We start from the raw sequence: 26350 nt of genomic DNA, 5'->3' as shown, positions 1-26350 counted from the left end.
CGCCTCCCTACTGGCTGGCGCTGCCCTGGTGCGAGCGCGCCTTCGCCAATCGGCGCCGCGCCCGCCCCACCGAGCGATGTGCGGAGCGCTGTGATTGGCTGCGGGGCGGGGCTGAAGCGGCCCCGCCCGTGCCCGGTTAAGCGGCGGGTGGGAGGGGGCGGCGGGAGCGCGCGGCGGCGGCGCTGGGGTCTGATCGCGGCCCCCATGGAGCTGCTGCGGAAATGGCTGGGCCACCCCGAGGACATCTACAACCTGCTCCGCTTCAAGATGGGCGGCTACCGCGCCGTCATGCCGCGGATGGACACGGTGAGCGGCGAGGGATGCGCGGGCGGCGGGAAGCGCTTCGCTGTCGCCGGTGCGCGGTGCTCCCGGCGGGGAGCGGGGCACGTGAGGAGGAGGTGGTGGGGGGCACTCTCATGTCCGGACACGGATACGGTGTTGCCATCCCATATCCAGCGTGTATAGGACTTTTCCCGGCTTTGTGCGCTTCGGTGCTTCCCGGCTGTACCGGCTCCGGGCATCCTATCGCATTGCTTGTGTGTGCATCGGTTCCGGGCATTCCACCGGTTCCGGGCATCCTGTGCATTGGTGCATTCCACCGGCTCCAAGCATCCCTGCGTTGCCCGGTGCCAGTACCTTGCGAGCTTCCCACCGGCTCCGGGCATCCCCTTGCGTTGCTCCGTGCCGGGACCAATGCCCAACATCGCAAAGCCCCGGTGCTACCGGAGCATCCCGCGGCTCCGGCCATCCCTTGCATCGCTCGGTGCCCGTACCCGCATTCATCCCACCAGCTCCGAGCATCCCTTGCATGGCTCGGTGCCGGTACCCTGCCCGCATCCCCGGTGCTCTGGACATCGCACTGCCCCGGCGCTGTCCGTACATGGCAGCGTCTCCGGGACGGGGCGGGTTAAGGGGCGGGTTTCGGGCGCGGGGCGGAGCGGCCGCGGCCCCGCCGCCCGCCGCCCCCCGCCTCCGAACCGCGGCCCCGCTCTGCCCGCAGGACTCGCTGGGATGCGGCCTCCGCACCTGCTACCGCTACCTCAACCAGACCAGCCGCAGCTTCGCCGCCGTCATCCAGGCGCTGGATGGAGAGCTGCGGTGAGCGGGGGGACACCGGGGGGCCGGGGAGGGCACCCCCGGCACTGGGGGTCTTTGGGGCGTGGTGGGTGGGGTGCCACCCCAACGCTGGGGATGCTCGGGAGGGGTGGGCACAGCTGGTTCCTGATACCGGGAATCCCCTGGACATGGTGGGGGTAATGCTCCTCCTTGGGAGGTGGTGGGTACAATGCCACCCCGACACTGGGGATCCCTGGGAGCTTAGTGGGTGCAGTGGCCCCCCCAGTTTCAGGTCTCCCCAAATGCTGGTGGGTGTGATGCCCCGCAATACCAGAGCTGAGCACATGCAGTACTCCCAAACTCCATTTTTCTCTAGTGGAGCTGCTGGGACACACTCCCTCTCCCATCAGGAGATGACTGGACTGGCTCAGCTCAGCCCCACCCCGTGCAGCAGGACGTGGGGCTTTTCACGTCCCAGCTGGCTGTACCACATCCCCCCTCCGCACCACATTCCCCCCCCCAAACTGGGTCTCTGGGCTGAGCCTCCTGGCCAGCAGACTGTTAAACACAGGGCCAGGCAGTGTGCCACGTGTGACACCCTGGGAATGTGTCCTGGCACTGCCAAGGCTGGCACTGGACAAAGGCTGGAGGGAGGAGGAAAAACCTGGGGCTGACCAAGGGTCTGGGCCTTGTCTGGGAGGTACTTTTGGAAGCAGCTGCTTCAAAAGCTGCGCAGTTGTCACAGGGGGTTTGTTGCACACCCACTTTTTGCTGTGCAGATTTTGCTGCCCTGTGCAGAAAAGCACAGGACGGGAATAGTAACAGAGAATGTAAAGCTCAGCTGGCCAGGGTGCCTCGTGCAATGTAATTATTCTCCACATAATTCCTTATATTCATTTGACAATTACTGATTTCAGTTTTTAAATCCCCAGTTAATTCCAAGATGGGTTGATGATCAAATTTAGGGGTTCTGGAAGTTGTTCCAGACACATATGATGGCTCTGATCTGAGCAGTTGCAGGCACCATCCCAAACACTTGGTGGTCTGTGGGGTTTCTGAGCCCTGGTTTGGCATTTTGGATGGTGCCCCATAGCTGTGTCCAGTGTTTATGAAATGCTGTTTGCAGCCTGGTTGACAGGAAAGGCAGAGAAGTTCAGTGGTTTGGCTGAAATTGCATGGAAAAGTACAAGTAGGGCCAAGAATTAAGCTTTTTATTTTCCATGTTTTTTTCTGTGCAGGAATTAAAAAAAAAAATTAAGAAAACACTATGAAACCTGTTAGCAATGTGTCTGCCCTGCGCTTGCCTCAAACTTCCTGCAGTTTTCTTTGTCTGTCTTTTTTGTCCTTTAATCCTTGCCCTGCAGCCTGCTGGGATCAGGATCACCCTTCAGGGCACAGAAACTTCTTCCTGGCATCCTAAAAATGCTCTTGCCTGATCTTTGCAACCCAGGCTGGGCAGGGATAGTGGTTGGATTACAGCTGGCTCAGTAGTGGATCAAGAAAGACTCATTTTCAAAGCCCAGGAGTTCCACCAGAGAATTTAGGTACAAACAAGGGAAATACAAAATAGGGAGGATAGAGAAATAGGCAGAGCCACAGCCTTACAGAAGGAATTAATTTTTCTGGATAAAAAAAGTGCTTGTATTGATGTTGACCCCATCAGGGAGTTCAGCTGAGCCCCTGGTTACAGACAGGCATCCCACAAGGGCTACTGGAAAATGGGGAACTTCTGGAGGAGTGCTTGGAGCAGTGCTTCCCTGGCCAGACAGGGTATTGGTAGTTGAGCTGAAATGCCTGGTTCCTCCTTTCTGGTATTTTTTTTGGCCCATAAACCACCTGTTTTGCTGGCCAGAGCCCTGTCCAGCTCATTGCTGCATGGTTAGGGCGTTTTCTGGGAGGATGGGAGGTTCAAAACTGCAGTTTCATCCACGGCTGAGCCAACAGCATCATAACTGCTGGTGGAGGAAAAGAGTTATGATCCAAGCTCATAGCTGCTCTCCTGGTGATGGAGAGGAAAAGAGGGATGCTCCTGCCTCTCTGCTGCCAGTTCCATGGTCCTGCCTGTCTCTGGAACTCTTCAGGATCTATTCCTGAGGTTCCAGCACAGGCTGTATGTCCTGGCAAGGAGAAAGGAGACCTCCTCACCTGGGCAGGAGGGAGCTGCATCCAGGACAGGGCTGGAGCTTGAGCTCTGGAAGATCCAGACTTGTTCTTTGCAAGTGTCTGCTTCCATTTGTGCCACAGGTCTAAATTCAGTGTGTGGTGGAAGTTAGGGAGGCAGGCAAGGTCTGGATGCAGAATTGGGGTTAAATAAGTGTTTTAACTCTGCTGGGTTCTGGAATTACTGCTGGCTCTTCCCTGGGCATGATGCCCATGTGAGAGGTGCCTCTGGGATGGCATTTCCAGGTTCTGCTCTGCCTTTCTTGGTGGCTCCTGGAAGTGGGTTGGAGCCTTGGGCACTTGCATCCTGTTGGACGAACATTTACAGCCTGGCTGGAATGGAAAAACTCAGTCATGCAAAGGAACAGGAGCACGGGAGAGCTGCTCATGTGGTTTGACAGAGGTTGTAGTTACCCTTTTAATCAAGGAAAAAAAGCCAAATTTAACAGTATTGGCTCTAAGAGCAAGTCAGTTTCCCCTGGGTGATTAATCACTGCTTGCACATTGTCATTCCAGGAGTACAGCACTGTCACCTGGTAATTAGCATTTAGGAAGACCAAGCTACTTTCCATTTGTTAAATAATTAACAAATACCTTGTCTCCTTGGCATATATCCCTGTGCTCATGGAGATCTGGGATTATTTTATATAAATCCTGGAGTTGCAAACAGCATTTCTTGCCATCAGGACTGGTTTTTGGTTTGCTTTTTTTTTTTTTTTTTTTTCTTCAGCTGCAGAAATGTGGAGGCAGGGATGGGGAAGGAAGCAGGGATAGGGAAAACAGGGGTGGTGGGAGCAGGAGGGGAGGTGGCTCTCCAGCAGCTTCCTGCTGGGGCACATGGGCTGCCTCCAGTGTCTTGCTCCTGGAGATATAAAATACAGGGTGATGTTGACTCTTTTTGCCAGTCCTGATGTTCCTGTTGCACAGTGTGACCCCTTTTTTCCCTCCAACAGAGGGGGGAATATTTTACCCCAGCAGGGTAAAAGGTGTGCAGAGAAGGGGGAATGATGGGGAAACACACCTGGTTTTTCCCCCCTTCCCTATTTGACATTTGCTTTTCCCAATAAGCTGTCCTCGGGCTCTGTCCTCTGCGTCCAGGTGAGCGCTGCCCTTGCTTGCAGGGTTGGATCTTCCCTGCTCAGGGAGCTCCCAGGCCTGACCCTTCCCTGATACACATCTAAGAAACCCCCAAAACCATGCTGTAGTTCTTCTCATGAGGGAAAATCCTGTATTTCCTAACCTGCCTGGTATCTTCCAAAGGCACCTGTGTGACACGCTGAGCTCAAAGTGCCTCTGCTGAAGGCTCTGTGGTTAATCCCACCTGCTTGTCCTGGCTCCTAGGCACTCCCAAGTAAGGGATTACTGTTTTTTCTCCCCTCCCAGACATGCAGTGTGTATATTCTACCTAGTTCTCCGTGCCCTGGACACTGTAGAGGATGACATGAGCATCCCCTTGGATGTCAAGGTCCCGATGCTGCACGAGTTCCACTCCCATCTCTACCAGCCAGACTGGAAGTACACAGAGAGCAAGGAGAAGGACAGGCAGGTGCTGGAAGACTTCCCAACGGTAAGGCAGCCTCCTCCTTGCTCCTGGTGGCACCTCTGGGTGCCTGGTTGCCTCCACATGGTGCCTGCAGGGCTTGTTCAGTGCCACAGATCTTCCCAAGGGCTCCAGCACCTGCCTGTGCTGAGAAACCCAAACATTGTGCAACGCTCTGAGGCAGAGGGGATCTGGCTGTGGAAAAGTGCCAGCCATGGAAAGTGGCTTTTTTGCCTCCTCTGCTGGAAGAGCAGATGACCATTGTCTCGTGGGGAGAGATTTGGGGTTGTTACCCAGCACAGTGGGAGGTGTGCCTGCCCTCAGGTAGGGCAGAGGGTGGAATGAGAGGAGCTTTAAGGTCCCTTCCCACACAAACCATTCCATAATTCCGTGATAAAAGGCAGAAAGCACCCTCACTGTTATTAGTAACAATATTGTGTTGATTTTTTTATTATTGAGTTGATTTTTAGGGTTTTTTCTTTGCTCTGTTTAAGGAAAAATGTAATAGTTCTGGTGAGGAGCATCTCATTTTCAGAGGATGTTCTGTTTTGTTCAAGTTTTTACCATTTTTAATTTATTTTACCCTTTTCAGGCTTTCCATAGCAGTGGGAATGGGATAGTTTTGTGGAGAACTGAGGTGTGTTGTGAGTTTTGATGTTCAGGTTTGGGGTGACCATGGCTGGGGCCTGTCAGAGTGTGGAGTGCTATAGGGGATGTCTGTGTTGGGATTCTTGGCAAGAAGAATGTGGGTAGGGATACAGTAGGTATGTCAGTGGCTTGGCTTTAGAGGAGCTTTTGAGAAGGTGTTTGTGGCACTTTGCTGTTCTCTCTTGATGTATATGTTATTTATTTGAGGAAATCCATGCTCTGGTATGATTTTAATAATCATAAAATTGTAGAACCATGGAATGGTTGGGTGTGGTGGGAGCATAAAGCTCATCCCATTCCATCCCCTGCCAGGGCAAGGACACCTTCCACTAGACCAGGTTGCTCCAACTCCTATCCAACCTGACCCTGAATTTTTTGAGGGGTATTCACAGCTTCTCCGGGCATCCTCTCCCATGCCTCACCACCCTTATAGTAAAAAACTTCCAATAATATTTCCTAGAGGTGGATTTGCAGGCTGTGCTCCTCTGTGTAAGGGACAGAAGCCACAGAGAAAGAAGCAGAGTGGATACATTTATTTTTCAGACAAACCCTTGTTTCACACAAACCCTGGGCTGGCTGCGGTCGCCCACTGATGGAGAATAAAGCTTAGCAGAGTAAAACACGGTGCTCCACAGTTTTGGGAAAAGGAGGATGCACTTTTTAAGTTTTTTTTCAGTGTGAGAGTGATGGAGATACTGCAGGTATCCCTGCCCATAGCAGGGGGGTTGGAACTAGAAGATCTTCAAGGTCATTTCCAACCCAGCCCACTCTGTGATTCCATGATCACGTTACTGGAGATGCAGTAGAAGGATTTCACACTTCCCTCACTGCTTGATGCCTTTCCAGTTGTGCCAAATGTGTGAAGCTAGAGCTAGGGAGAGCAGAGCACCAGAAACCTCCCATGGGTCTTTTCCCGTGGCTGGTGTGATGGAATGCTCTCAAATTACAGAGGAAAACAGCTCTGCGTACCAAGTGCAGTCAGTTTTGTCCTGCAGCTCCCAGATGATACCAGTCCAAGGCCACAGAGCCTTCCCAAAGATTCTGCTGTGTCTGATCTCCTGCCAGAGACCATCCTGTTTAGACTGGGAACAGGCTAAGCCTGAGCTCCAGGGACCTTGAAAGAGCTCAGGTTGTGAGGAAGTTGTCCCAGATCTCCAGACAGAGCAGGATTAGAGCCTGGTAAACAGTATTTTTCTGATTTGTTAATAAATGTTGAGCTGTGCTGCTTTTTTCTTCCTTCCTGAACACTCTCTTTCTGTTTTTACCACACTACAGATCTCCATGGAGTTCAGAAACCTGTCCAAGGTCTACCAGGATGTGATTTCGGATATTTGTCACAAGATGGGGGTTGGGATGGCAGAGTTCTTGGAGAAGAAGGTGGATTCTCAGCGTGAGTGGGACAAGGTGAGTCAGCCCAGACTGAGGAATGGACTGAGCATGAGTAGGGTCATGGAGTTAAGGTTGGAAAAGCCCTCTGAGACCATGAAGCCCAAATCATTTCACCAGCACTGCCAAGGCCACCACAGAACCTTGTCCCCAAGTGCCACATCCACAGGTTTTTTTGAACACTTCAAGGTAGGGTCCACCTTGTCTCTATGAAAGGAGTAGACAGAGCATCCCTGTTGGGAAAAAATGTTTGTTTTCATGGGAAAGCTGAGACATCCCAGGGAGACCTTGCATCAAATGAACTGTCAACTGCTTTTTGTAAAACTCACTGTGGCAAACAGGCAGCTCTTTGTAACTGCTCCTTTTATCTTGTTTTTTTTCCCCCCTTTCCCAACTTGGCACCTCCTTGGCAGTATTGTCACTACGTTGCTGGGCTGGTGGGGATTGGCCTTTCCCGTCTCTTCTCTGCATCAGAGCTGGAAGATTCCATCGTAGGGCAGGACACAGACCTGGCAAACTCCATGGGCCTCTTCCTGCAGAAAACCAACATCATCCGTGACTATCTGGAGGACCAGCTGGAGGGAAGGGAGTTCTGGCCCAGAGAGGTGAGGAAAAACCTCATAAAATTGCTGCTGTTGCTGTACATCTTCTTGGTAATGAAAGTTCTGATGACAGCTGGCTGACATCTGTCTGCAGCTCTCTGGGTACAGATGTGGGGACAAGGTGATGTCACCATGCACCGCCAAGAGCTACTTAGGCAGCTTTCTCCTCAGCTAGGTTTTCTCTAGGATTGAGGGAGGATAAAACTGGCTGAGCTCCCAGGAGGGTACCCAGTAGCTCCCAAAAAGCAGGATCAGCTTTGCCTGTGCCTGACATGATGTCCAAAAATTTTTCTCCCCCTTTTCCATGTGGCTCAGCTGTCTCACAGGGCACTTCCTGATGTGTGACTCGCCTTTTCCTTGCCCTCCCTAGGAAAGATGTGGAGATGAGTTGCACCCTCCTCCTTTACCATCTCTTTGTGTACGCCAAGGCCACTGTCACGTGCCCACAGCCTGCCCTTCCTGCTTTTCTTTACCCCAGCCATGCTCCGAGGCTGTTGTGTGGGCTTTTTTGGGGGTTCTTGTTGCTCTCCCAGACCTGCTGTCTCTCTGATGACATCAGTGCACCCTCCAACTCACAAACGCTTATCTTGGTGCGTAGGTTTGGAGCAGATATGCCAAGAAGCTCTCAGACCTTGCCAAGCCAGAGAACATCGACGTGGCCGTGCAGTGCCTCAACGAGCTCATCACCAACGCCCTCCACCACGTCCCCGATGTCCTCACCTACCTGTCCCGCCTCAAAAACCAAAGTGTCTTCAACTTCTGCGCTATCCCCCAGGTGAGTTGAGCTTCCAGGTGGTTCCTCATCCTCTGCAGCCTAGCTGGTGAGGAGTTGGAGGTGGAGAATGTTCTGTGTCCTTGGTTTTTTTGCTTATTTCTTGGCTCCTGCCATTCCTGCTGTTGTTGAAGTTGTGGCTCCACTCCGTGGATGTCACTGTGGACAGGGTGATCCCTTGGCAAGTTCCTTGCAGTGCAAGCTCCTGTCTGTCCTCAGGTGATGGCCATTGCCACGCTGGCTGCCTGCTACAACAACCAGCAGGTGTTCAGGGGGGTGGTGAAGATCCGCAAGGGCCAGGCCGTCACCCTCATGATGGATGCCACCAACATCCAAGCTGTCAAAGCCATCATGTACCAGTACGTGGAAGAGGTAGGCTCAGCAGTTTGCTTTGGGTCATTTCTGGCTGTTCCTGTCCCCGTTCTTGGGGTGGAGTTGGGAGTACATGGGGATCTGTTCATTTTATCCTTGGCTCAGGGGTGGTGGGGAGTGGTGACCCTGATGTGGTTTTGGCCTGAAGCAAACTGTGCTTGATGTGTTCTCTTGAATGTACCCTGGGTCTGGGTCTGTGTTGAGAAGTAAGGACTGGGGCCAGTGGCATCCTGGCTTGGGCCAGCAGTAGTGTCCAGCAGGACCAGGGCAGTGCCCGTCCCCTTGACCCAATTCTGGGGTCAGTTTTGGGCCACTCACAACACAAAGGACATTGAAGGGCTGGAGGGTGTCCAGAGAAGGGAATGGAGCTGGGGTAGGGTCTGGAGCACCAGGAATAGCTGAGGGAGCTGGGGAGGGGCTCAGCCTGGAGAAAAGGGGGGACTTTATGACTTCCTCCTGACTTCAGAGTCCTATGGACTTTAAAAGTTCACGTGGAGAGTCAACTGGTGGGGGGTTTTCTGGGAAAAAACACCTCCCTCCGCAAAGCCCAATTCCAGTGAGGGCTATTAAATAAAAAGACTTCACTTCTGCAGCAGGGAGACCCTAAACCATGGGTTATTAGAGCTGCCTTTGTGAACTGGCCAATCCCATGGCAAGGGACTGTGACACTGCAGGGCTTTAACCCAGGAGAGGGTCTCTGCTTTTGCCCACCTTGCTCAGACTCCTGCAGAGGAGCATCTCATAGGCCATGAGAAGAAAACCCCAAATGCCACAGCATCAGGTGATGATGAGGCTGTTTCCAGGCAGGAATGTTCCCACCAGTTTCGGGTGGGCTATACAGCGAGTGAGGATTGCAGGGTGAGAACCCCTGATCCCAGTAACACCACTGCTCCCAGTAACGCCTCTGGGGCTCGAGGGATCATGTGCCAGGCCATGTGGTCCATGTCCCATCACGGGGTGCCCTCAAGAGGCAGTTTGGCTTAGTGCACTTCCCAAGGGAGATGGCCCCTGGAGCCATCCAGCTGTCCCTTGCTTTGTGGCACTCCACCACCGACCTCACTCTTGGCCCTTAAAACTTCAACCTCCTCCCGTTTTCCTCCCTAAACTTCCTGTGGGAGCCATAACTCGTCCCTCCTCCTCCAGATCTACCAGAAGATCCCGAGCACGGACCCCTCATCCAACAAGACGCAGCAGGTCATCGCCTCCATCCGCGCCATCAGCCTGCCCGGCAGCCCCATGGCCTCCCGCCACCACTACTCCCCCATCTACCTGTCCTGTGCCATGCTGCTGGCAGCCCTGAGCTGGCAGTACCTCAGCACCCTCTCCAAGGCCACCGAGGAGTACGTGCAGGCAGGAGACAACTGAAGGGCAGTGGCCGGCTGGGGGGACAAGTGGTGGCAGATGGGTGGCAGGAGGCTCCTCATCCCCTGCTGTGGGGATGGTGACAAGTGCTCGTCCCCAGCACTGGGATGGTGACAAGGATGGGGCACTGGGGAGCTGCAGCCCCCGGGGTGACAGTGTGGCACTGCTGGGCTCCATCCTCACTGCCCTTGCTGTCTGCTTGGATGGCTGCAAATGCTGACTGGAGTCTTAGTGTTTGGGGTTGGGTATCTTTTTCCCCCCTTCTTTGCTGTTTACCTGAATATTTTTGGTGATTTTTTTTTGTTTCTTTTGGGGTTTTTTTTCCATTAGGATGGTTTGAAACAGAAACTCCAGTTGTTTCCTTTCTTCCTTGAGATTTGAGGCATCTTTCCAGCTCAGAGCTGAGCAAAAACCTGAGGGTTTTGCCTCCCCTTCTTAGGCAGCCTCTTCTCCCTCACCTCTGGTGCCTGCTCCATGCTGGAAAGATGCTGCTTCAGCTGGGAGAGGAACATGTTTCCTTATCCAAGGAAAAAGCTCTGGCCACTTTCTGGCCCTCAGTGATTGACATCCTGCAGCCTTTATGCAGGCAGAGGCCGTAGTCACATTTCTGTTGTGCTGAAGGATGCTGAAATGAGCCCTTTTCATGTTAAACGTATGGGAGGTGAGGTACTCTGTCCACCTGAATGTGCCCCCAGCTGACAGGCAGCTGTGCAGCTCCCTGCCCTGGGGCAGATGGCCCCTGCAGTGACACAGCTCTTGTTTCAGCTGTGGGGAAGTGGTTAAAATGAGCAGGGAGCTGCCAGCACAGCCCTGAGCTCATAACCCCAGGCCTGAGTCCACAGCAGGCTCTGGGCTGTGCACTGACCCAGCCCAGGGGATGGGTGGTGGTGGCAGAGCAAGGCAGGGGAGTGAGAGTTTGCACCCTGCTATCCCTCATGGGATGCTTTTCTAGGGGGGCATTGGTCACCGTGGAAGGCAGGAGTGATCCCTGCCAGGAGCTGGGAAGGCTGGAGCCATGGAGGGGGTGACCAGGGCAGGTTTCCCTGACCCACTTGGCTCTGGCTTTGGGTCACACTGATACGTGAGCTGCAAGAGGCTCCCACTGCTGTCTTCAAACAGGCTGGACTTACAAGAGGAAACAGCACTCTGAAGGCAAGTCCTGTTCTCCTGGGGTGGATTGTTGTTTTCAAGGTCCCTACCCACCCCCTTCAAATGCTGCTTTGCTGTCCTGAAGGGAAGGGGAGTCCATATCCTGGTCTAGGACAGAGCTACCAGGTGCAGAGTGGTGGCTTTTGCAAGGCCAAGCCCCCGTGGCCAGGCTGTTACTCAGAAGAAGAGCCCCTACTCCACAGTTCCTGGTGTAGATTTAAGCTGTTGTTCTAAAGAAACTCGTGGTAGCTCTCTTTGTGCAGCTTCCCGTCTTGTTGAAATTAAAAGTTTTCTTTGGGAAAAAAAAAAGTGCTGGATCATCTATTTTTTTTTCAGCTGCCATTACTTTTACAGCAGTAATTTCTCCACAAGTTACAAGCTCTCAGCTCATAAAGTTCCAATGGTCCCTTGGTGCCAAGTCTGGGTATCAAAGTACAGCCCCATGTGCGAGACCTGGGGGAAGAATTTTAACCAGAGGGACAGCTGAGGGTCCATAAATTCACCTTGAAAGGAATGGTGGCACAGCCCTGGGCTGCAGGAACATGCTCCAGGGCCTGGTGCCTCCTCAGGAATGCTGGGGACAGGTGCTGGCTGCTCTCTGCTCCAGGTGGAAGCACCTTCCCCATCCCCAGCACACACCCCACGGGCTGGCTGTCACCAGCAGGGCCACAGGACAGGGCTGGCAGTGATCACACCTGCACAAGGGAGGGGATTCTGCCCCTCTCAGGTGAGACCCCACCTGCAGAGCTGCCTCCAGATCCGGGGCCAACAGCAGAAGGATGTGGAGCTGCTGGAGAAAGTCCAGAGGAATCCACAGGGATGCTCCAAGGGCTGGAGCAAGGCTGGGAGAGCTGGGGGTGTTCACCTGGAGAAGAAAAGGATCCAGGGAGAGCTTCCAGGGCCTACAGGGGCTCCAGGAGAGCTGGAGAGGGACTTGGGACAAGGGATGGAGGTACAGGACACAGGGAATGGCTTCCCACTGCCAGAGGGCAGGGATAAATGGGATATTGGGAAAGAATTCTTCCCTGTGAGGGTGGGGAGGCCCTGGCACAGGGTGCCCAGAGAAGCTGTGGCGGCCCTTGGATCCCTGGAAGTGTCCCAGGCCAGGCTGGACAGGGCTTGGAGCAGCCTGGGATAGTGGAAGTTGTCTCTGTCACTGGCAGGGGTGGGACTGGATGAGCTTTAAGGTCCCTCTCAACCCAAACCATTCTCTGAGGACAGAAGGGTCTCACTTGGCTTCCACTCCAGACAATCATCTGAGGTGGCAGAAGCCAAGCAGAAGCAACCAAGAGCCAGGAGTCAAGACATTGGAGAAATCATTTATTGGCACAGGTGTTCCAGCCAAATACAGCACAGCTCTGCCTCACTGGTGCCTGAGCAAGCAGAGGGAAGGGGCTATTTTACAGTGCATGGAGAGCCTGCTTCACACATTTCAGACCCATTCCTCAGGTCACTAATATATTTTGTGCTTTAAAATTAAAAAAAAAAGCTCTTTGCTATATTAGTGTTGGCAAATCGCATGATTCCTCCTATACACAACCTGTTACCTTTACCCAGTAACAAAAATAAGGGGTTTTACCTTCCTTAATGCCTGTGGCTCAAGAAAAAAAAGCTTTAATTGTGTCCAAGTTAATGAGACACCTCCAAGCTTGAGCTCCCTGCAGCAGACTTGGGAACCATCCCTCAGCTCAGCACCTGCAGCTCCACAGCACCCCAATTTTGGGTGCTGCACCCTTGCCCAGGCATGACCTGCACACACCAAGCTGCTCAGCCGTGGAGGAGAAGGGCTTTGCTCTTTCCAGCTCCCTCCCAGATGTTTGCAGGATATTTGATCAAAGGCTCATGGAGCTCCAGCCAGGCCCTTCGCCAGCATCAATAACCCCAGACTACAGCAGGTAAAAAAGCCAGTGAACAGCTGAGGAAGAAGTGGTTTGAAAAGCCAGAAGATTGAGCAGAGCAGGCAATGCACGAGGGACTTGGTGCAGACAGCTCTGGCCAGAGCCACCCCCACAGCAAGTTCATCAGTATTTTCTTCATTAATAGGTCTAAATTTAGCCAATTCAAGGCACACACTCACAGGAAATCCTTCCCTGCTTGTTTTGGGTGCTAACAGTCAGATCAACCCATCTGGGGGTGCATAAATCCCTCCTGGCCATGGCTTTCCAGCAGCCTCCACCTCTGCTGCCCCACCAAGTCCCTAATCCCGGCACAAAGCTGCTGTTTCCTGCCCTCCCAGTAGCAAACTGGGCTGGAAGAGGTCCAGCCTAACCAAATTCCAAGAGGCCAGCGAGCTCTCCAGCAGTCCTCTGAGCAGGGAATGCCCCAATGTCCTGCTGTGACCCACCAGAAAAGCAGGAGGTTGGCAGAAAGCAGTTCCACCTCCAGCTCCACCGTACGATTTAAAAAACAAAAACAAACCCAAAAATTTTTAAAAGGAAAAAAACCACGAACAAAAAATTGGAAAAAAAAAAAAAAAGATAAAAAGCTTTAATAAAGTAACCTGAACTAGAGTCTCTTTTAGAAGGGAGGGTCTCTGCACCCAACCCACTATCAGTTAAAAGCATCAGGGACTCGGGATTATTTGTGGTTTGATCAGAGTTACATCCTCTTCCAGTACTGCTCCGTCCTGGGGATGCCAGCCACAACCTCGGACTCAATGCCACAGTGGTCCTCTCCTCGCAGGATTTTGAAGAAGCCTGGGAGAACACCAAGAAACAAAAAAAAAAAGTCACCGTCTCCATCCATGGGAGGGAAATGGGGCGGGGAAATGGGGCGGGGATTCCCGGTGGCTCTCACCGTTCTCCCCCCAGTCGGTGTTCCAGGAGTTGGCCACCAGCCAGTAGGGAGTGTTGTTCTCCACGCCCCAGCCCAGGATGCGGATGGCATGGCCTCCCACCTGCTCCCCAGACACGTGTTGGTAGACCCCTGCAAGGGAAAAACACCCCAAAATGTCAACAGGCACCATCTGTCCACACCACAGAGTGCCCACAGGCTGGGGGCCACCCGGTATCACAAACCCCAGAGTGGCTGAGATTAATAATATATATAAATTATATCATCATTAAATATTATTAATTTGGGGTTTTGGTTAAATGTGACACTGAAACTTAGTGCAGAGCCTGGAGGAAGGAGTTCTGCATGGGGAGATAATGATAGGACAGAAGGGAAAGGTTTTAAACTAAAAGATGGGAGATTTAGGTTGGGTATTAGGAGGAAATTCTTTCCTGTGAGGGTGGGGAGGCCCTGGCACAGAGTGCCAGAGAAGCTGTGGCTGCCCCTGGATCCCTGGAAGTGTCCAAGGCCAGGCTGGACAGGGCTTGGAGCAGCCTGGGACAGTGGAAGGTGTCCCTGCCCATGGGAGGGAATGGAACGAGATGATTTATTAATCATTATCTTCCCACCCAAACCATTCCATGACACTGTGACTGATGCTCAGCACACAGGACACCCAGAGACATTCCCCAAGGGGCTCAAACGCAGTTCACAACAAGTGTTTTGAGGTCCTAAAATCCAAGCTGTTGTTGTCAGCTGGAATTTGGGGTGCTTCCCTTAGGGCTCCTTCCCTGATCCAATCCCAAGAACTGATTCCCCTTGCTATGGATACAGGAGGTGGCATCTGCCCATGTCCCTGCCACACCATACTCAGGCGTGAGGTTGAGATCTCCAAGACTGGAGAAGACAGACCAGGGCCACAAAAGAGGGACCCTCTGGTTGAAGCTCCCCCCCACAGCCCCCGTGGTGCTGCTCACCAGATTTGTACATCAGGAAATCCTCGTAGACAATGAAGGCTCCTTCCACTGGGCCGTTCTTGTAGATCTCAGCCATGATTTCCTTCTCACTGCGAGGGACTCCGTAGGATGTGATGCCTAAAAGGAAAAGAATTCCCACCATTAGGATGGCACTGTCAGGCCTTGGCTTGACCAAACCTGCTCAGTGTGACCCTGCAGGAGGCCTCTTGCGCTTAAATTCAGGTGGAATCCAAACCCAGTAACTCCAGAGGGACTGACACAGCCAAGCAGGAAAAGTGGGCTCCAGCCACCCCTCTTCCAGAGGGAATTATTTAATCTGAGTCCTATTCTGTACCCAAAGATATATTCCAGACAGCTTCAGTGGGAAGGGATATTTTTCCCGGGTACATTCTGCTTTTTAAAACCCAAAATACTCCAAGTGAAGACAAATCTCCAAGAAACAGATGGATTATGCTAAATGTGCAGGGCCGGCTGCTGCCAAGGAGACTTGGAGGTGGCTTTGACACCAGATGGGGCTCAGCACCACACTCCTGAAGCCAGCCACGTGCACCAGGAGGACTCAAACCAGTTCCACCAGTTCCCCCTTCCCAGCTGAGTCTCAGCAAACACAAACTCTGCATCTGCCACACTCAGGTTTGCTCCAGGACCACCAGAACGGAGCCTCCGGGGACAGGAGAAAAACACACCAGGAATGGGTTCAATCCTGCCCAGCCCTCCCAGCTGCCACCAGGAGCAGCTCTGGAGGCCACCTCTCTTACCATAGTGCTTGTCCTCCTTGTACGAGGGTGAGTAGCCAGGCTCACAGTGCCTGCTGCACCTCGGGGTGCCCCCTCCCTCCCCGGTGCAGGGGGGCCGGCTGCCGTTGACGTGGTGCTCGCAGGGGGGGATGGAGTAGGGCCGGCAGCCTGTCCAGGACAGAGGTGACATCAGCTGCCTGTCCCCAGAGATCCCCACAGCCACGCTGGAGAAGCCCCAGGAAAGAGCCTTTCTGCCCCAGGAACCCCAGAAATTAGTGGGGTGCAGGAGATCTTCCCCCCATGAGCAACGTGTTTCCCACCACGCCTGCTTCCCACCACCTCCCCCTACAAATGGTGATGGGAAAGGTGGAAACATGAACCAACTGATGGTCACGACAGGGGGAGGCAGAGGGTTCCAGTCTGGAAGTTATTTTTTGAAGGGGGAACATGTCAGGAAGACTCCTGACCTCATCCAAAGCGTAGTGAACTGGTTCAAAACCAGCAACAACACAAAATTCACGGCCTGATTCATTCCTGCTATGGAAACAGGAGCCTTGAGGGTGTGTTGAGGGCTCCTGGCTCCCTTCCCAGATGGGCCTCCTGCCTCTGGGTGCTCCTCAGGGACCCTTGTCCCAAAGGAAGGAGCCATGGGGGCAGGAGCAGCCAGCTGGGACTGCAGAGGTGCTCGAGTTGAAGGAGGGAGCAGCCACAAGGATGCAGACCAGGAGAGAAGGGTCCCAAAAAACATGAACTTTAACCAAGCAGAGATGCTCCTCCCTGCTTCCCCAAGGGTTATCTGCCAGGACTTACCCACGTGGGAATCATAGAGACCCCCGGACACGAGGCCCCTCTCTGTCCAGTACCTCCATGCACCAGAGGGGTAACCACCATTGCACCTGCGGGGAGAGGCACCAGCTCCAGCCCCAGCCATCCCATTTTGGGAGAGGCAAGGGAATGGAGCCAGCCTGGGATGGTTCAAAAGAAGGTTTGGGTACATTAAGCCTTTTTTCAGTCTGTTCTTTTCTTGCCCAGGATCTACCTTCAGACACCAAGGACTCGGGCAAGGAGGTGAGAGCATCCATGGCCCCAAATCCCAAAGTGCCTCCTTACCAGGTCCCTGACCAGCTTCTGCTGCCAGGAGCAACAGGAATTGGACCCTCAGCTCCTTACCCTGTGCTCAACAACTGGGTAATCCACAGGCAAAAAGCTTGTGCCTGAAAACCAAGGATCTGGGACTAAGAAAAGATCCTTCCTTTGGCTTTGGCAGCTGCCAGCTGTGTGGGAGAGCATCACTAAGTGGTTGCAGCCATCACCACCCTCTATGCTGGGGGCAGGAAGTGTCCCAGTCCCTGGAATCACCTTTATGTTCCCACCTAACTCCCTCATCCACAACACCAACCTCTGGAGGAGCTTTGTGCTCCTAAGGGAGGTAACGAAGGCAGGGCTGAAGAAATCAGCACCTCCAGGGTCTGCCCCTGCTCTTCCCAACCACCTTCCAGGAGCAAAAGGACCAGGAGCAGCTCACCCCATGCCGCACTCAAAGCCACAGCACGACAGCAGGTCCTCAGCTGAGACCTCCACGCTGACCTTGGCGTTGGTGTGGACACAGATCCGGTCTGAAATCGCTTCCACTGCGCCAAAAGCCTGAGGGCAACCCCAAAACACCCATTAGAGCTCACCCAGGGGAGAGAAACGAGGAAACCTCCTGGAAATGAGAGCAGCAAGCATGGCCTGGATGGGACAAGCCACCCAGGATCTCAGACACTGCAGATCCCACAGTGTCCCCTCACAAAGGGCAACAAAGATGCCCCAAGGGCTGGAGCCCCTCTGCTCTGGAGCCAGGCTGGGAGAGGTGGGGTGCTTACCCAGAGAAGAGAAGGATCCAAGGAGAGCTCAGAGCCCCTTTCCAGGGCCTAAACGGGCTCCAGGAGAGCTGGAGAGGGACTTGGGACATGGGATGGAGGGACAAGACACAGGGAATGGCTGCCCACTGCCAGAGGGCAGGGATGGATGGGATCCTGGGAAAGAATTCTCTGTAAAGGTGGGCAGGCCCTGGCACAGGGTGCCCAGAGAAGCTGTGGCTGCCCCTGGATTCCTGGAAGTGTCCAAGGCCAGGCTGGACAGGGCATGGAGCAGCCTGGGACAGTGGAAGGTGTCCCTGCCCATGGCAGGGGCTTCAGCAGCAAATACAAAAGTGTGGGTTTTGCCCAGTAAATTTTATGAAGACAGCATTAAACTTCCCCTGTCCTTACCCAGCAGGAGCCGCAGGAGCCCTGGTCTCTTATCTCGCTGATGGTGGGACAGTTGGGCCACTGCGTCCGCGAGTCGAAGTTATCGGGCAGCTCCACGTCTGCAGCAAAATCCACCCTGTGAGGAGAGGGAAATCCCGTCTCAGGAACACCAGCCAACCACGACAAGGTGCACTGCACTCTCCAAACTCCTCTCAAGGTGGCCTGGAGGACATTTGTGTTGTTTGCCTATTGAAGGAGCATAAATACTTATGCTGTCCTCAGGCCAGGTCAGCAGCTCCTCTGGCGTGTTCATTGTCAAGGATAACAAACTGCACAACTGGCCAAGTGTCTGGCAGGACACAGGATGGATTTTCCCCTCACATGTGCTTAATTCCATGAACAATTTCAGGAACAATGTCCTACTACCCACAGCCTGCCAGGAGAGCCCCTCACCCACTCCAGACGCTCATGAAGGATCCACACAACTTTTACTGGAGCTTCACCTTCTCCTCCCTGCACTCACCTCTCGGGCAGCTTGGGCCCACCCAGGAAGGTGCCACAGAGCTTCTTCACGTAGCTCATGTCAGCATTGTGGAAGTTGTGTCCTGCCTGGGGAGAGACACACAGAATTGGGACACAATTCTCCAAAGCCACCAAGAGCATCTCTGGGATCACAGCTTGGTGCTCCAGAGCTCCCTGAACCCCAACCAGAGTCTGACACTTTCTGCAAAGCCCAGGGGCCAAGAGCCAAGCACCTACAGACACAGAACACAGCCCAGGATCAGCCCATCAGGACCAGAAAGGTCCAGCTCGAGGCTTTGGACACAAAAAACTGGCCAAGGAGGGTCAGGTCACCACCCAATAACTGGACACTCGCTGCTTGTTTCCAGCCTCCTGCAGAGTTTCCTCCTCTTACATTGTTCCTCCTCCTCCTCTACTTCAGTGTGTCCAACAGAGGTTTGACAAAGCTGTTAAAGCAGTGTTCATGGCTCAGACAAGAGGGGGAGATGTTGAAACCCTGGTTGCTGAAGAATTTTAGACTTTCTGTTCTGACAGATCTGACCCCCAGGAGAACACTGCATTTTTGACCTGAGGCCGTGGAGAAGGCTTCCAAAATTGAATGACAGAACTGAGATTATGGGTGTGTAGTTTGTTTAGAAGTGTGTAACACTACGTGGTGCAAAACTTAAGAGTTTAATGTTTTAGAATATATAATAGATGTGAAGCAAGACAGAGGTTTTAAGGCAGAGGCTAATCCTTCTTCTTCACAGGTTTGAGTAATATTTTCAGTAATTAGACAGAAAAGTCCACATTGGGGGACACAAGTGATTAGTAACTGAGTTAAAAGTGAAAATAATTTAAGTGTCATTTCTTAATTAGATAGTTTTTCCTTAAAAGACCATATAGAGATAGATACAGGGCCATTTTGTAGCTTGTTAATGAAATGCTGTAGAACTCACAGCTTGTGAGACTGTGATAGAGACAAGAAATAATAAACTTCTGGGTCTGAACACAAAATACCATCTCGAGCACTTTCAATCTCAGCCTTGGTAATAAAAAAAGCAAAGAACCAGCAGCTCCTATTCCACAAATTCATCCTGCTGTGCTCCAAAGAGGAGCTCCACAGTTCCTGTCACTGCAGGAACCCCTGACAGCATCACCTCACTGGAGAAGCCAGCTGGGACCAAGGCTGGATCTATGTCACCACCACGGTGACACTCCCCAAGCCCAGCCACTGAATCCCACAGACAGTCAGCAATGCCTCCCCAAAAAACCCCCAAATCAGCCCAGTACTCACCTTCCAGGTGGTGTTGAGCTTGTTTATGTGGTTGACCAGGTCATCAGAGAAAGGAGGGAAGTAAGGAATGCTGCGAGCGTTGGCAATGGCCACCAGGACACACAGGAGGGACACGGCCGGCCACATCCTGGCTGCTGAACAGGACACTCCACCTGCAGCCAGATTGGAGCATTGCTGAAACATTCCCAGGGTGGGCTCAGCTGCAGCAACACGTGGGATGATAAAATGTGTGGCTGCACCAGATCCCTCCAGATCCCCAGCTGCCCCAAAGGTCAGGAGAGAGGCACAGGAACAGAGCAACAACAAAACCCCTGGCAGCTCAGGAAGGACCAGACAAGGCAACCTTGTTTGTTGACCACTGCAGGATTAGCAGCAGCAAGAAAATACCTTTTGAAGCAGATCCAAGGGATTTAGAGGGTATTAAAACCTGTGTTTACTTCCACAACAATGGAGAATAAGGACCAGGAGAAGGAACAAGTGGCATCCCATCTCCACACTAAACTTCAGGCATGGGATTTGATAGGCCCTGCTCTTCCCTTTAAAGATATGACTCCAAAATACATTTTTAAGAGCCTCATTTTGGCCAGCCCTTTGCTCTGGGGGTGTCACAGCCCCTGGTGTGACCCCCGTCCATGCACAGGGGGGTCAGCATGCACCAGAGCTGCCTGTGGCTGCCATCCTCTGCTCCCCTCCCACTGGGGCTTTTCCCCAGGAAGGTGCAGGGAAGCAGCAAAGCCCCAGTTTGGGAATCAGAGATGCAGAGGAAGAGCAGCAAAGAAAGGACCACAGCCTCCCATGCAGGAGCACAAGCACCATCCAGCCCACAGACACCCCAGGGCTCTGCGGTTTCCCTGCTCCCCTTTAACCTAATTCACATCGAATTGCCCAACTTCAAATTAACCCCCAGCGCCAGCAGCCACTTGTTCCACGTCCCCACGTCTGACTCAGACACATCATGAGCTCCTTTATCTCTGCAAACACACCAGGGCACCCTCCTCCTCCTCCAAACCCTCCCAGCTCCCTCCCACCAGCCCCACATCCACCCCAAGCCTGCTGAGCACTCCAAGACCTCAGATCCTTCACAGCAGAGATATTCAGGCTTTAATTCCTGCTCAACTCAGCGAGCTGAAGGTGAAATCACCTTTGCAAGCCCGGCTTTAAACCGGACACACAGCTCCTGCCAGCAGCCCCACAGCAGCAGAGCTGGATGAGCAGGGGCTGGGGATGGAGACACACACACACACCTCCCTGCCGGCTGCTTCCACCCACTCCCAGCCAAGTTTAGCCTTCCCAGAGAAGAAAACCCAGCAGGAGTGTCCTACTTTCTGCCAGCAGTGAGCCCAGGCGGCTGCAGCTCGCTGTATAAAGGGGCTTTTTTCTCCTTTCCCACTCCTCCTTCCACCATTTATTTATTTGTTCCCCCTGCTTTGTGCTTTCAGCAGGACACACAAAAAAAAAAAAAGCTGTTTCAGCAGCACTTGGGTCCTCCCACTCCTAAATATCACCTCTTTGAAGGGGTTTTATGCATATTTTTCAGGGGTTTCATGAATATTTTCTTGCTTAGAGGTTACTGCAGGCAAGGGACTAGCTGGCTGTGCTCCCCTGCCTACACAGGAGGTTACACCCAGGAAAATAAATATGCACTTATAATGCAACTGTGCTTTTTGGCCACAACAAGCCACAGGAAGCCTGCAGATAACCAGCCTGAGCTGAAGCATCTTTTAAATGAAAAATCTTATAAAAATAATTTTAAAAAATGGACACAAGCAAAAATATCAAACCCCACAACCCTCAGTACTTCCTGCAGTCAGCTCGGTATTTTCCCGTAGCATAGGCAGGAGGTGTTTTTGAGGCCAGAAGTCACATGATTTACACTTTTTTTCTTCCTGCAGGATGTTTGTAAATCTGCTGACAGGCTGAAAACCACCCTGCCAGGCATGGATGTGCTGCTCACACCCAGCTTTTGAGGGACAGACACGGCACATCTCCCAGCCTCGGGTTACCAGACCACGCTCTCCAGGCAACCCGAAACCAAACTGAAAATAGATCCCAGCAGTTTCCCCTGAAAGAGGCAGAGTTTCAGCTCTGGTGCCTTGCATCTGCACCATGGACGTGGCCCAGGGCCAGCAAACCCAGCAAAGCAAATAGCTGGGAGCCAGATGGCTCTTGAGGCAAAAAAAAACCCCTCTTGCCAAGTCTCCTGTGGGCATGGAGCCTCCTCAAGGGTCGTGAGAGAGATGGAGGTGTCCAGCATAGGGAAGAGAAGGCTCCAGAGAGACCTCAGAGCCCCTTCCAGTGCCTAAAGAGGCTCTAGGAGAGCTGGAGAGAGACTTGGGACAAGGCATGGAGGGACAGGACACAGGGAATGGCTTCCCACTGCCAGAGAGCAGGGATGGATGGGATATTGGGAAGGAACTGTTACCTGTGAGGGAACAGGTTGCCCCAAGAGATGGGGGATGCCCCATCCCAAAAAAACATTCAATGTCAGGTTGGACAGGGCTCTGAGCAACCTGACATACAGTAAAAATACATAGTTAAAGATGTCCCTGCCCATGGCAGAGAGGTTGGAATTAAATGCCCTTTAAACACCCCTCCCACCCCACATCTTTTTATTATTCCACGAGGTCTCCTATGGCTGTGAAGTTTAGGGTGGTGGGAGCTGACACCCAAGATCAGGTATCCCAAGATCTGTCTGGAAAAGGAAGGGGAAATCCTCACCCCCGTGGGATTTCTTCCTCCCTAACCCCCCTTCTCCCTGGCTTTATCCTGTGTACAGCAGGTCCATAAATAGGACACAGGCACGGGACTGGCAGGACGGATTCCCACTGGCCGTGGGTCACGTGCAGCCCAACCACAACAACCCCAGGGGCCCTACAGCAGCAAAAAGCTGCTGGTTTCCTCCCTCACCCCCTGTCCCAGCTGATCTGAGCAGCAAAACTTCCCCTGGCAGCGTTATCAGCTGATGCTTCCCCCAGCACCGCTATCTCCTCCTCACACCTCAAACCTCAGGGCTGTGCAAACCCCAGAACAGCAGCCCCAAAACCAAAATTGCATCACAGCTGCTGCGCCCCAACAACATCTGCCCCCCACTTTGTGCACAGCAAACAGGGCAGAGGAGTTTCCCCAGGAACCCCAGCAGATCCTTTCCTTCTGCATCCCCCAACATCTCCAGAGGTGCCTCAGCTTCAGGATAACCCTTGCTAAGGCTGATCCACAGCTCCCATCCCGCCAGCCTGGAAACAGAAACAAGGCTGTTGGGCTTGTCAACTTCACCCTACAGAATTCCCCAGGGGGCAGGAGGATGTCTGGGGCTTGCAAAGAGACCCGCAGGTTGCTCCACCTTCCCCTGGACTGAGAGCAGGGAATACTTGGAGCTCCAAAGCATCTGCTCATGCCATTTCTTGAAGGATGAGCAAGAAATAAACACCCACCAGCACACCTGACCCTGGATGGGACAGGACACATGATTCAGCCAGCTGGTCGCTTAGAAAGAGGAAATTTGGGCCAGCTGAGTGCAGCCCCTCTATCAGGCAGCGAGGAGGAGGAGGCAGCGAGGCCGAAGGCTCTGCAGGAGCTGCTGGGAGCAGCTGCAGCCTGCGAGGGAGGAGAGCAGCCGAAGGGCTGTGGCTGTGCTGGTACTGCAGCATCCACCCACAGCCCTGTGTGCTGCCGCAGAGGAGGAGGAGGAGACAGCACCCAAGTGCCATCTCCATCCCTCCTGACCAGATCGGGCAGCAGGGCAGCTCCCTGCCTGTTTTCTCGTGGACAGAGCTCCTGATATCCCAATCTTCAGCAGGATCCCACATCACCCTCCCAGCAGCCAAGGCAGACACACGTTCGGTGCCCACAGCAGCGAATCCCTTCACCTTTGCACCACAAAGGTCTCCTTCCCCAAAACAAAGCCCACGAGTCCCACTTAACTTCATTCAAGAAAAAGCAACAGCCCAACCCCCAAACCGGCTATTCGGAGCCCAGCTCACATGACTCAGGCGAGGCAGGTCAGCCCAGAGATAAGTCACAGCCCTGGAGCATCTCCCAGCTCCTGCCCTGTCTGGGCCAACCCCCTGCAGGCACAGACGGAGGCATCCACACCTTCTCCAAGGCTCTGAGGAAGGGAAAAGCTGTCCCACCCTCCTTTCTACAACACCCCCCAGCCCTGCAGGGCCAGGGGTGCTCAGCACAGCCCAAATCATGTGTCCTGCCCAGCACCAGCCTTTAGCCTGGGCTGAGCTTTGTCCTTTGTTCTCTTTGCCAGGGCTTGTGACTCCAAGCCACAACAAAGCAAAGCCAGGAAGGTTCAGCTCCAGCTCCCGATCCAGCTCAGCCTGCTGCGTCACCAGGTGAGCTCCAAAGCCGAGGTCTGGTGACTTCATCACAGCTCTCGCTGCATTACCAAAGCTTGAATTGTATTTTCATCAAGAAAAAAAAACAAAACAAAAAACAACATGAGGCGCTCCTCCCCATGCTTATTCCCTTCTAGCAAAGCCAGATCACTAACACAGGTCAGATAACAGAATCCTAGAGAGGTTTGGGTTGGGAGAGATCCTAAAGGTCATCTAATTTCAACCCCACTAGACCTGGCTGTTCTGTATCTGACAAAATAATTCTCTCCTGAGCCAAGCTGCAGCACTCACCTCTGCAGCTTCCATGCACAGAAAGCACAAGATTCCTCCCAAATGAAGCTGCACTGATTTTTCTTTTTTTTTTTTCCTGTTATTCTTACAGACCAATCCATAAACCAGCCCCCAGACACCCTGTCCTACGGAAATCCCTTCCCTTCGAGGGAAATGCCAAAAGGAAGCGATCTTTGCTACATCACCATGCCGGCAGAGCATCCCTGAGAGTGGGATACTTGGATGAGAGATTCATTCCAGGCCGGAGGGACCCACGGCAGCTTCTCCAGCGCCATTCCCAAGCCACGCTCCTGGTCCAAACCCAGGCTGGGCTCTGCATCACGGGATGCTCCCAGGCTGCCAAACCGACCCCGGCGTCAGCTGACGAGCAGGGCTGCGCTGTTTTTCCTGTCTCTATCATAAAAACAAGGCTTCCTCTCTCCTCCCCTGACCTTCCTTGAAGGTTTGATGCCTTTTGAGGCCTCATTTTCCCTGCCACAACCTCCTCCGCAGCGCATCCCCTTCCCTCACCCCGCATCCCGCACCAACCACGGACAAAAATCCCCCAAAACGCCGCTGGAAAAAGCGGGAGACGCTGCTGCTGCTGTCCCATGGCCCTCACGGAGCCGTGCAAGGCGGTGCCACATTTCCCGTGTCCCCTGCCCCTAAGCATCCCCTCCCTTACCGCTCCTCGCTGCGCTTCTTGTGCGCGTCGCCGGCACCCACCGGGACTCACCGGGACCCACGGGCACTCACGGCCCCCGCTCTATGGCCACGGCCAGGGCAGCTCCCGGAGGCTGAGTCATGCCCGGCCGGCCCGCCCCCGGTGTGACAGCATCCTGCCGGCTGCCCGCCCCCAGAGCCCGCCTCCCTCCCTCCCTCCCTGCTTCCATCCATCCCTCCATCCCTGCTCCCGGCTCCATCGCTGCTCCTCTCTGCTCCCCTCCATCCTCCCCTCCTTCCTCATGCCTGCTTCCCTTCTGCCCCCACCCCTGCTCTGCTTCCATCCCGACATCCACCCCACCTGGTTTTCATACCTCCACCCTGGCTGCATCATTCCTCACTTCACCTCCAGCCCACCTGTGTGCCTCCTCCAGCCTGCCTCTGACCTTCCTCGATCCTACAGGTGTTCCTCCCTCTGCCAACCCGTCCTGTATCCTCCCGTCTTTCTCCCTTCCTGCCGTGCTCCATCCCCGTTTCGCTTTCATCTTCCAATCTTCCAGCATTCCTCCTCAATCCCACCTTTATCCCTGCTTAGTCCCATCCACATCCTTCCTGCTTCCTTCCTCCATCCTCTCTCTAGCCCATCTAGTTTTCCTCCAGCAACCTGTATGGATTTTTCCTGAATCCCACCTCATCTGACCCTTTGCTATCCCATCTCCATCCTGCCTCTATACCTTTTCCTTCGTGTCTCTCTCCTCCAGCTGGTCTCTTTCCCATCTGGTTTTCCTCTTCCAACCTGCCTGTATCCTTCCTAAACCCTCCTGCATCCCACACCCATCCCTTTTCAGGTCCACCCTGCATCACACAGGTTTCCCAGAGAATCTGTGATTGCCCCTGGATCTCTGGAAGTGCCCAAGGCCAGGTTGGACAGGGCTTGGAGCAACCTGGGATAGAGGAAGGTATCCCTGCCCATGGCAGGAAGTGGAATGGGATGAGCTTTAAGGTCCCTTCCCACCCAAACCATTCTGGGCTTCTGTGATCTTCCTGCTTCCCTCCTCCAGCTTGCCTCTATCCCATCTAATTTTCCTACTCCACCCTCCTTGCACCCCACCACTATCCTGTCCCCATGCCACCTCTGTCCTGCCAGCATCCCTTGAAGTTTTCATCTGGAAATACAGAAATATTTCACTGTGTTGCTGTGCTGACTGACTCTTTTCCCCTCATTTTGGCCAATTTTCGGGAGTATGAACAACAGAAAAATAATCTCAGGACCCAGTTTCAAGCCCTGTTCTAAACCACAATGATGCTGAAGTTTCTCTTTAATGAGAAAAAACATATATTTTTATTATTTTCTCACCATTCTCTGTGAGGAGGAAGGAAAAAACTATACACCCCACCATTCTCAGAAATGAAAAGACCATATGGCCTAGAACCAAAAATAATTAATCAGTGATCAAAAAACCAGTGAGCATATTCCTTCCCCCCCCCCCCCCCCCCCCCCCCCCCCCCCTT

The 26350-nt window shown here is 53.4% G+C and overlaps 3 protein-coding genes across 5 annotated transcripts; 1 reads left to right on the top strand and 2 right to left on the bottom strand.

Moving 5' to 3' along the window:
- The first annotated feature begins 134 nt into the window (after positions 1–134).
- Positions 135–11356, top strand: FDFT1 (farnesyl-diphosphate farnesyltransferase 1). The gene is made up of 8 exons (XM_041426189.1): positions 135–306; positions 1001–1098; positions 4600–4783; positions 6680–6808; positions 7204–7395; positions 7991–8167; positions 8384–8536; positions 9680–11356. Exons 1-8 carry the CDS (start codon positions 205–207, stop codon positions 9899–9901), a joined length of 1257 nt encoding a protein of 418 aa, XP_041282123.1. The 5' UTR covers positions 135–204; the 3' UTR covers positions 9902–11356.
- A 998-nt stretch (positions 11357–12354) lies between these two features.
- CTSB (cathepsin B) lies at positions 12355–25036 on the bottom strand. Of its 3 annotated transcripts, none has more exons than XM_041426105.1 (10): positions 24902–25036; positions 19563–19714; positions 18288–18373; positions 17786–17900; positions 17059–17177; positions 16344–16429; positions 15555–15701; positions 14797–14913; positions 13844–13972; positions 12355–13743 (listed from the first exon to the last, which is right to left on the bottom strand). In XM_041426105.1, exons 2-10 carry the CDS (start codon positions 19686–19688, stop codon positions 13646–13648), a joined length of 1023 nt encoding a protein of 340 aa, XP_041282039.1. In that variant the 5' UTR covers positions 19689–19714; positions 24902–25036; the 3' UTR covers positions 12355–13645. The 3 variants fall into 3 exon arrangements, with proteins under 3 accessions (XP_041282039.1, XP_041282038.1, XP_041282041.1); XM_041426104.1 differs by having other exon boundaries at positions 24861–25014; XM_041426107.1 differs by having other exon boundaries at positions 24912–25014.
- LOC121347451 lies at positions 23489–24848 on the bottom strand. The gene is made up of 2 exons (XM_041426108.1): positions 24382–24848; positions 23489–23960 (listed from the first exon to the last, which is right to left on the bottom strand). The coding sequence occupies exons 1-2, from the start codon at positions 24846–24848 to the stop codon at positions 23489–23491; spliced, it is 939 nt and encodes a 312-aa protein (XP_041282042.1).
- Positions 25037–26350: the final 1314 nt, after the last annotated feature.

This window comes from Onychostruthus taczanowskii, unplaced genomic scaffold (assembly GCF_017590055.1).
Source record: "Onychostruthus taczanowskii isolate IOZ18803 unplaced genomic scaffold, ASM1759005v1 scaffold90, whole genome shotgun sequence".
Classification (NCBI taxonomy): domain Eukaryota; kingdom Metazoa; phylum Chordata; class Aves; order Passeriformes; family Passeridae; genus Onychostruthus; species Onychostruthus taczanowskii.
Note: the sequence above shows the minus strand (reverse complement) of the source record. Positions and strands in the feature narration are given on the sequence as shown.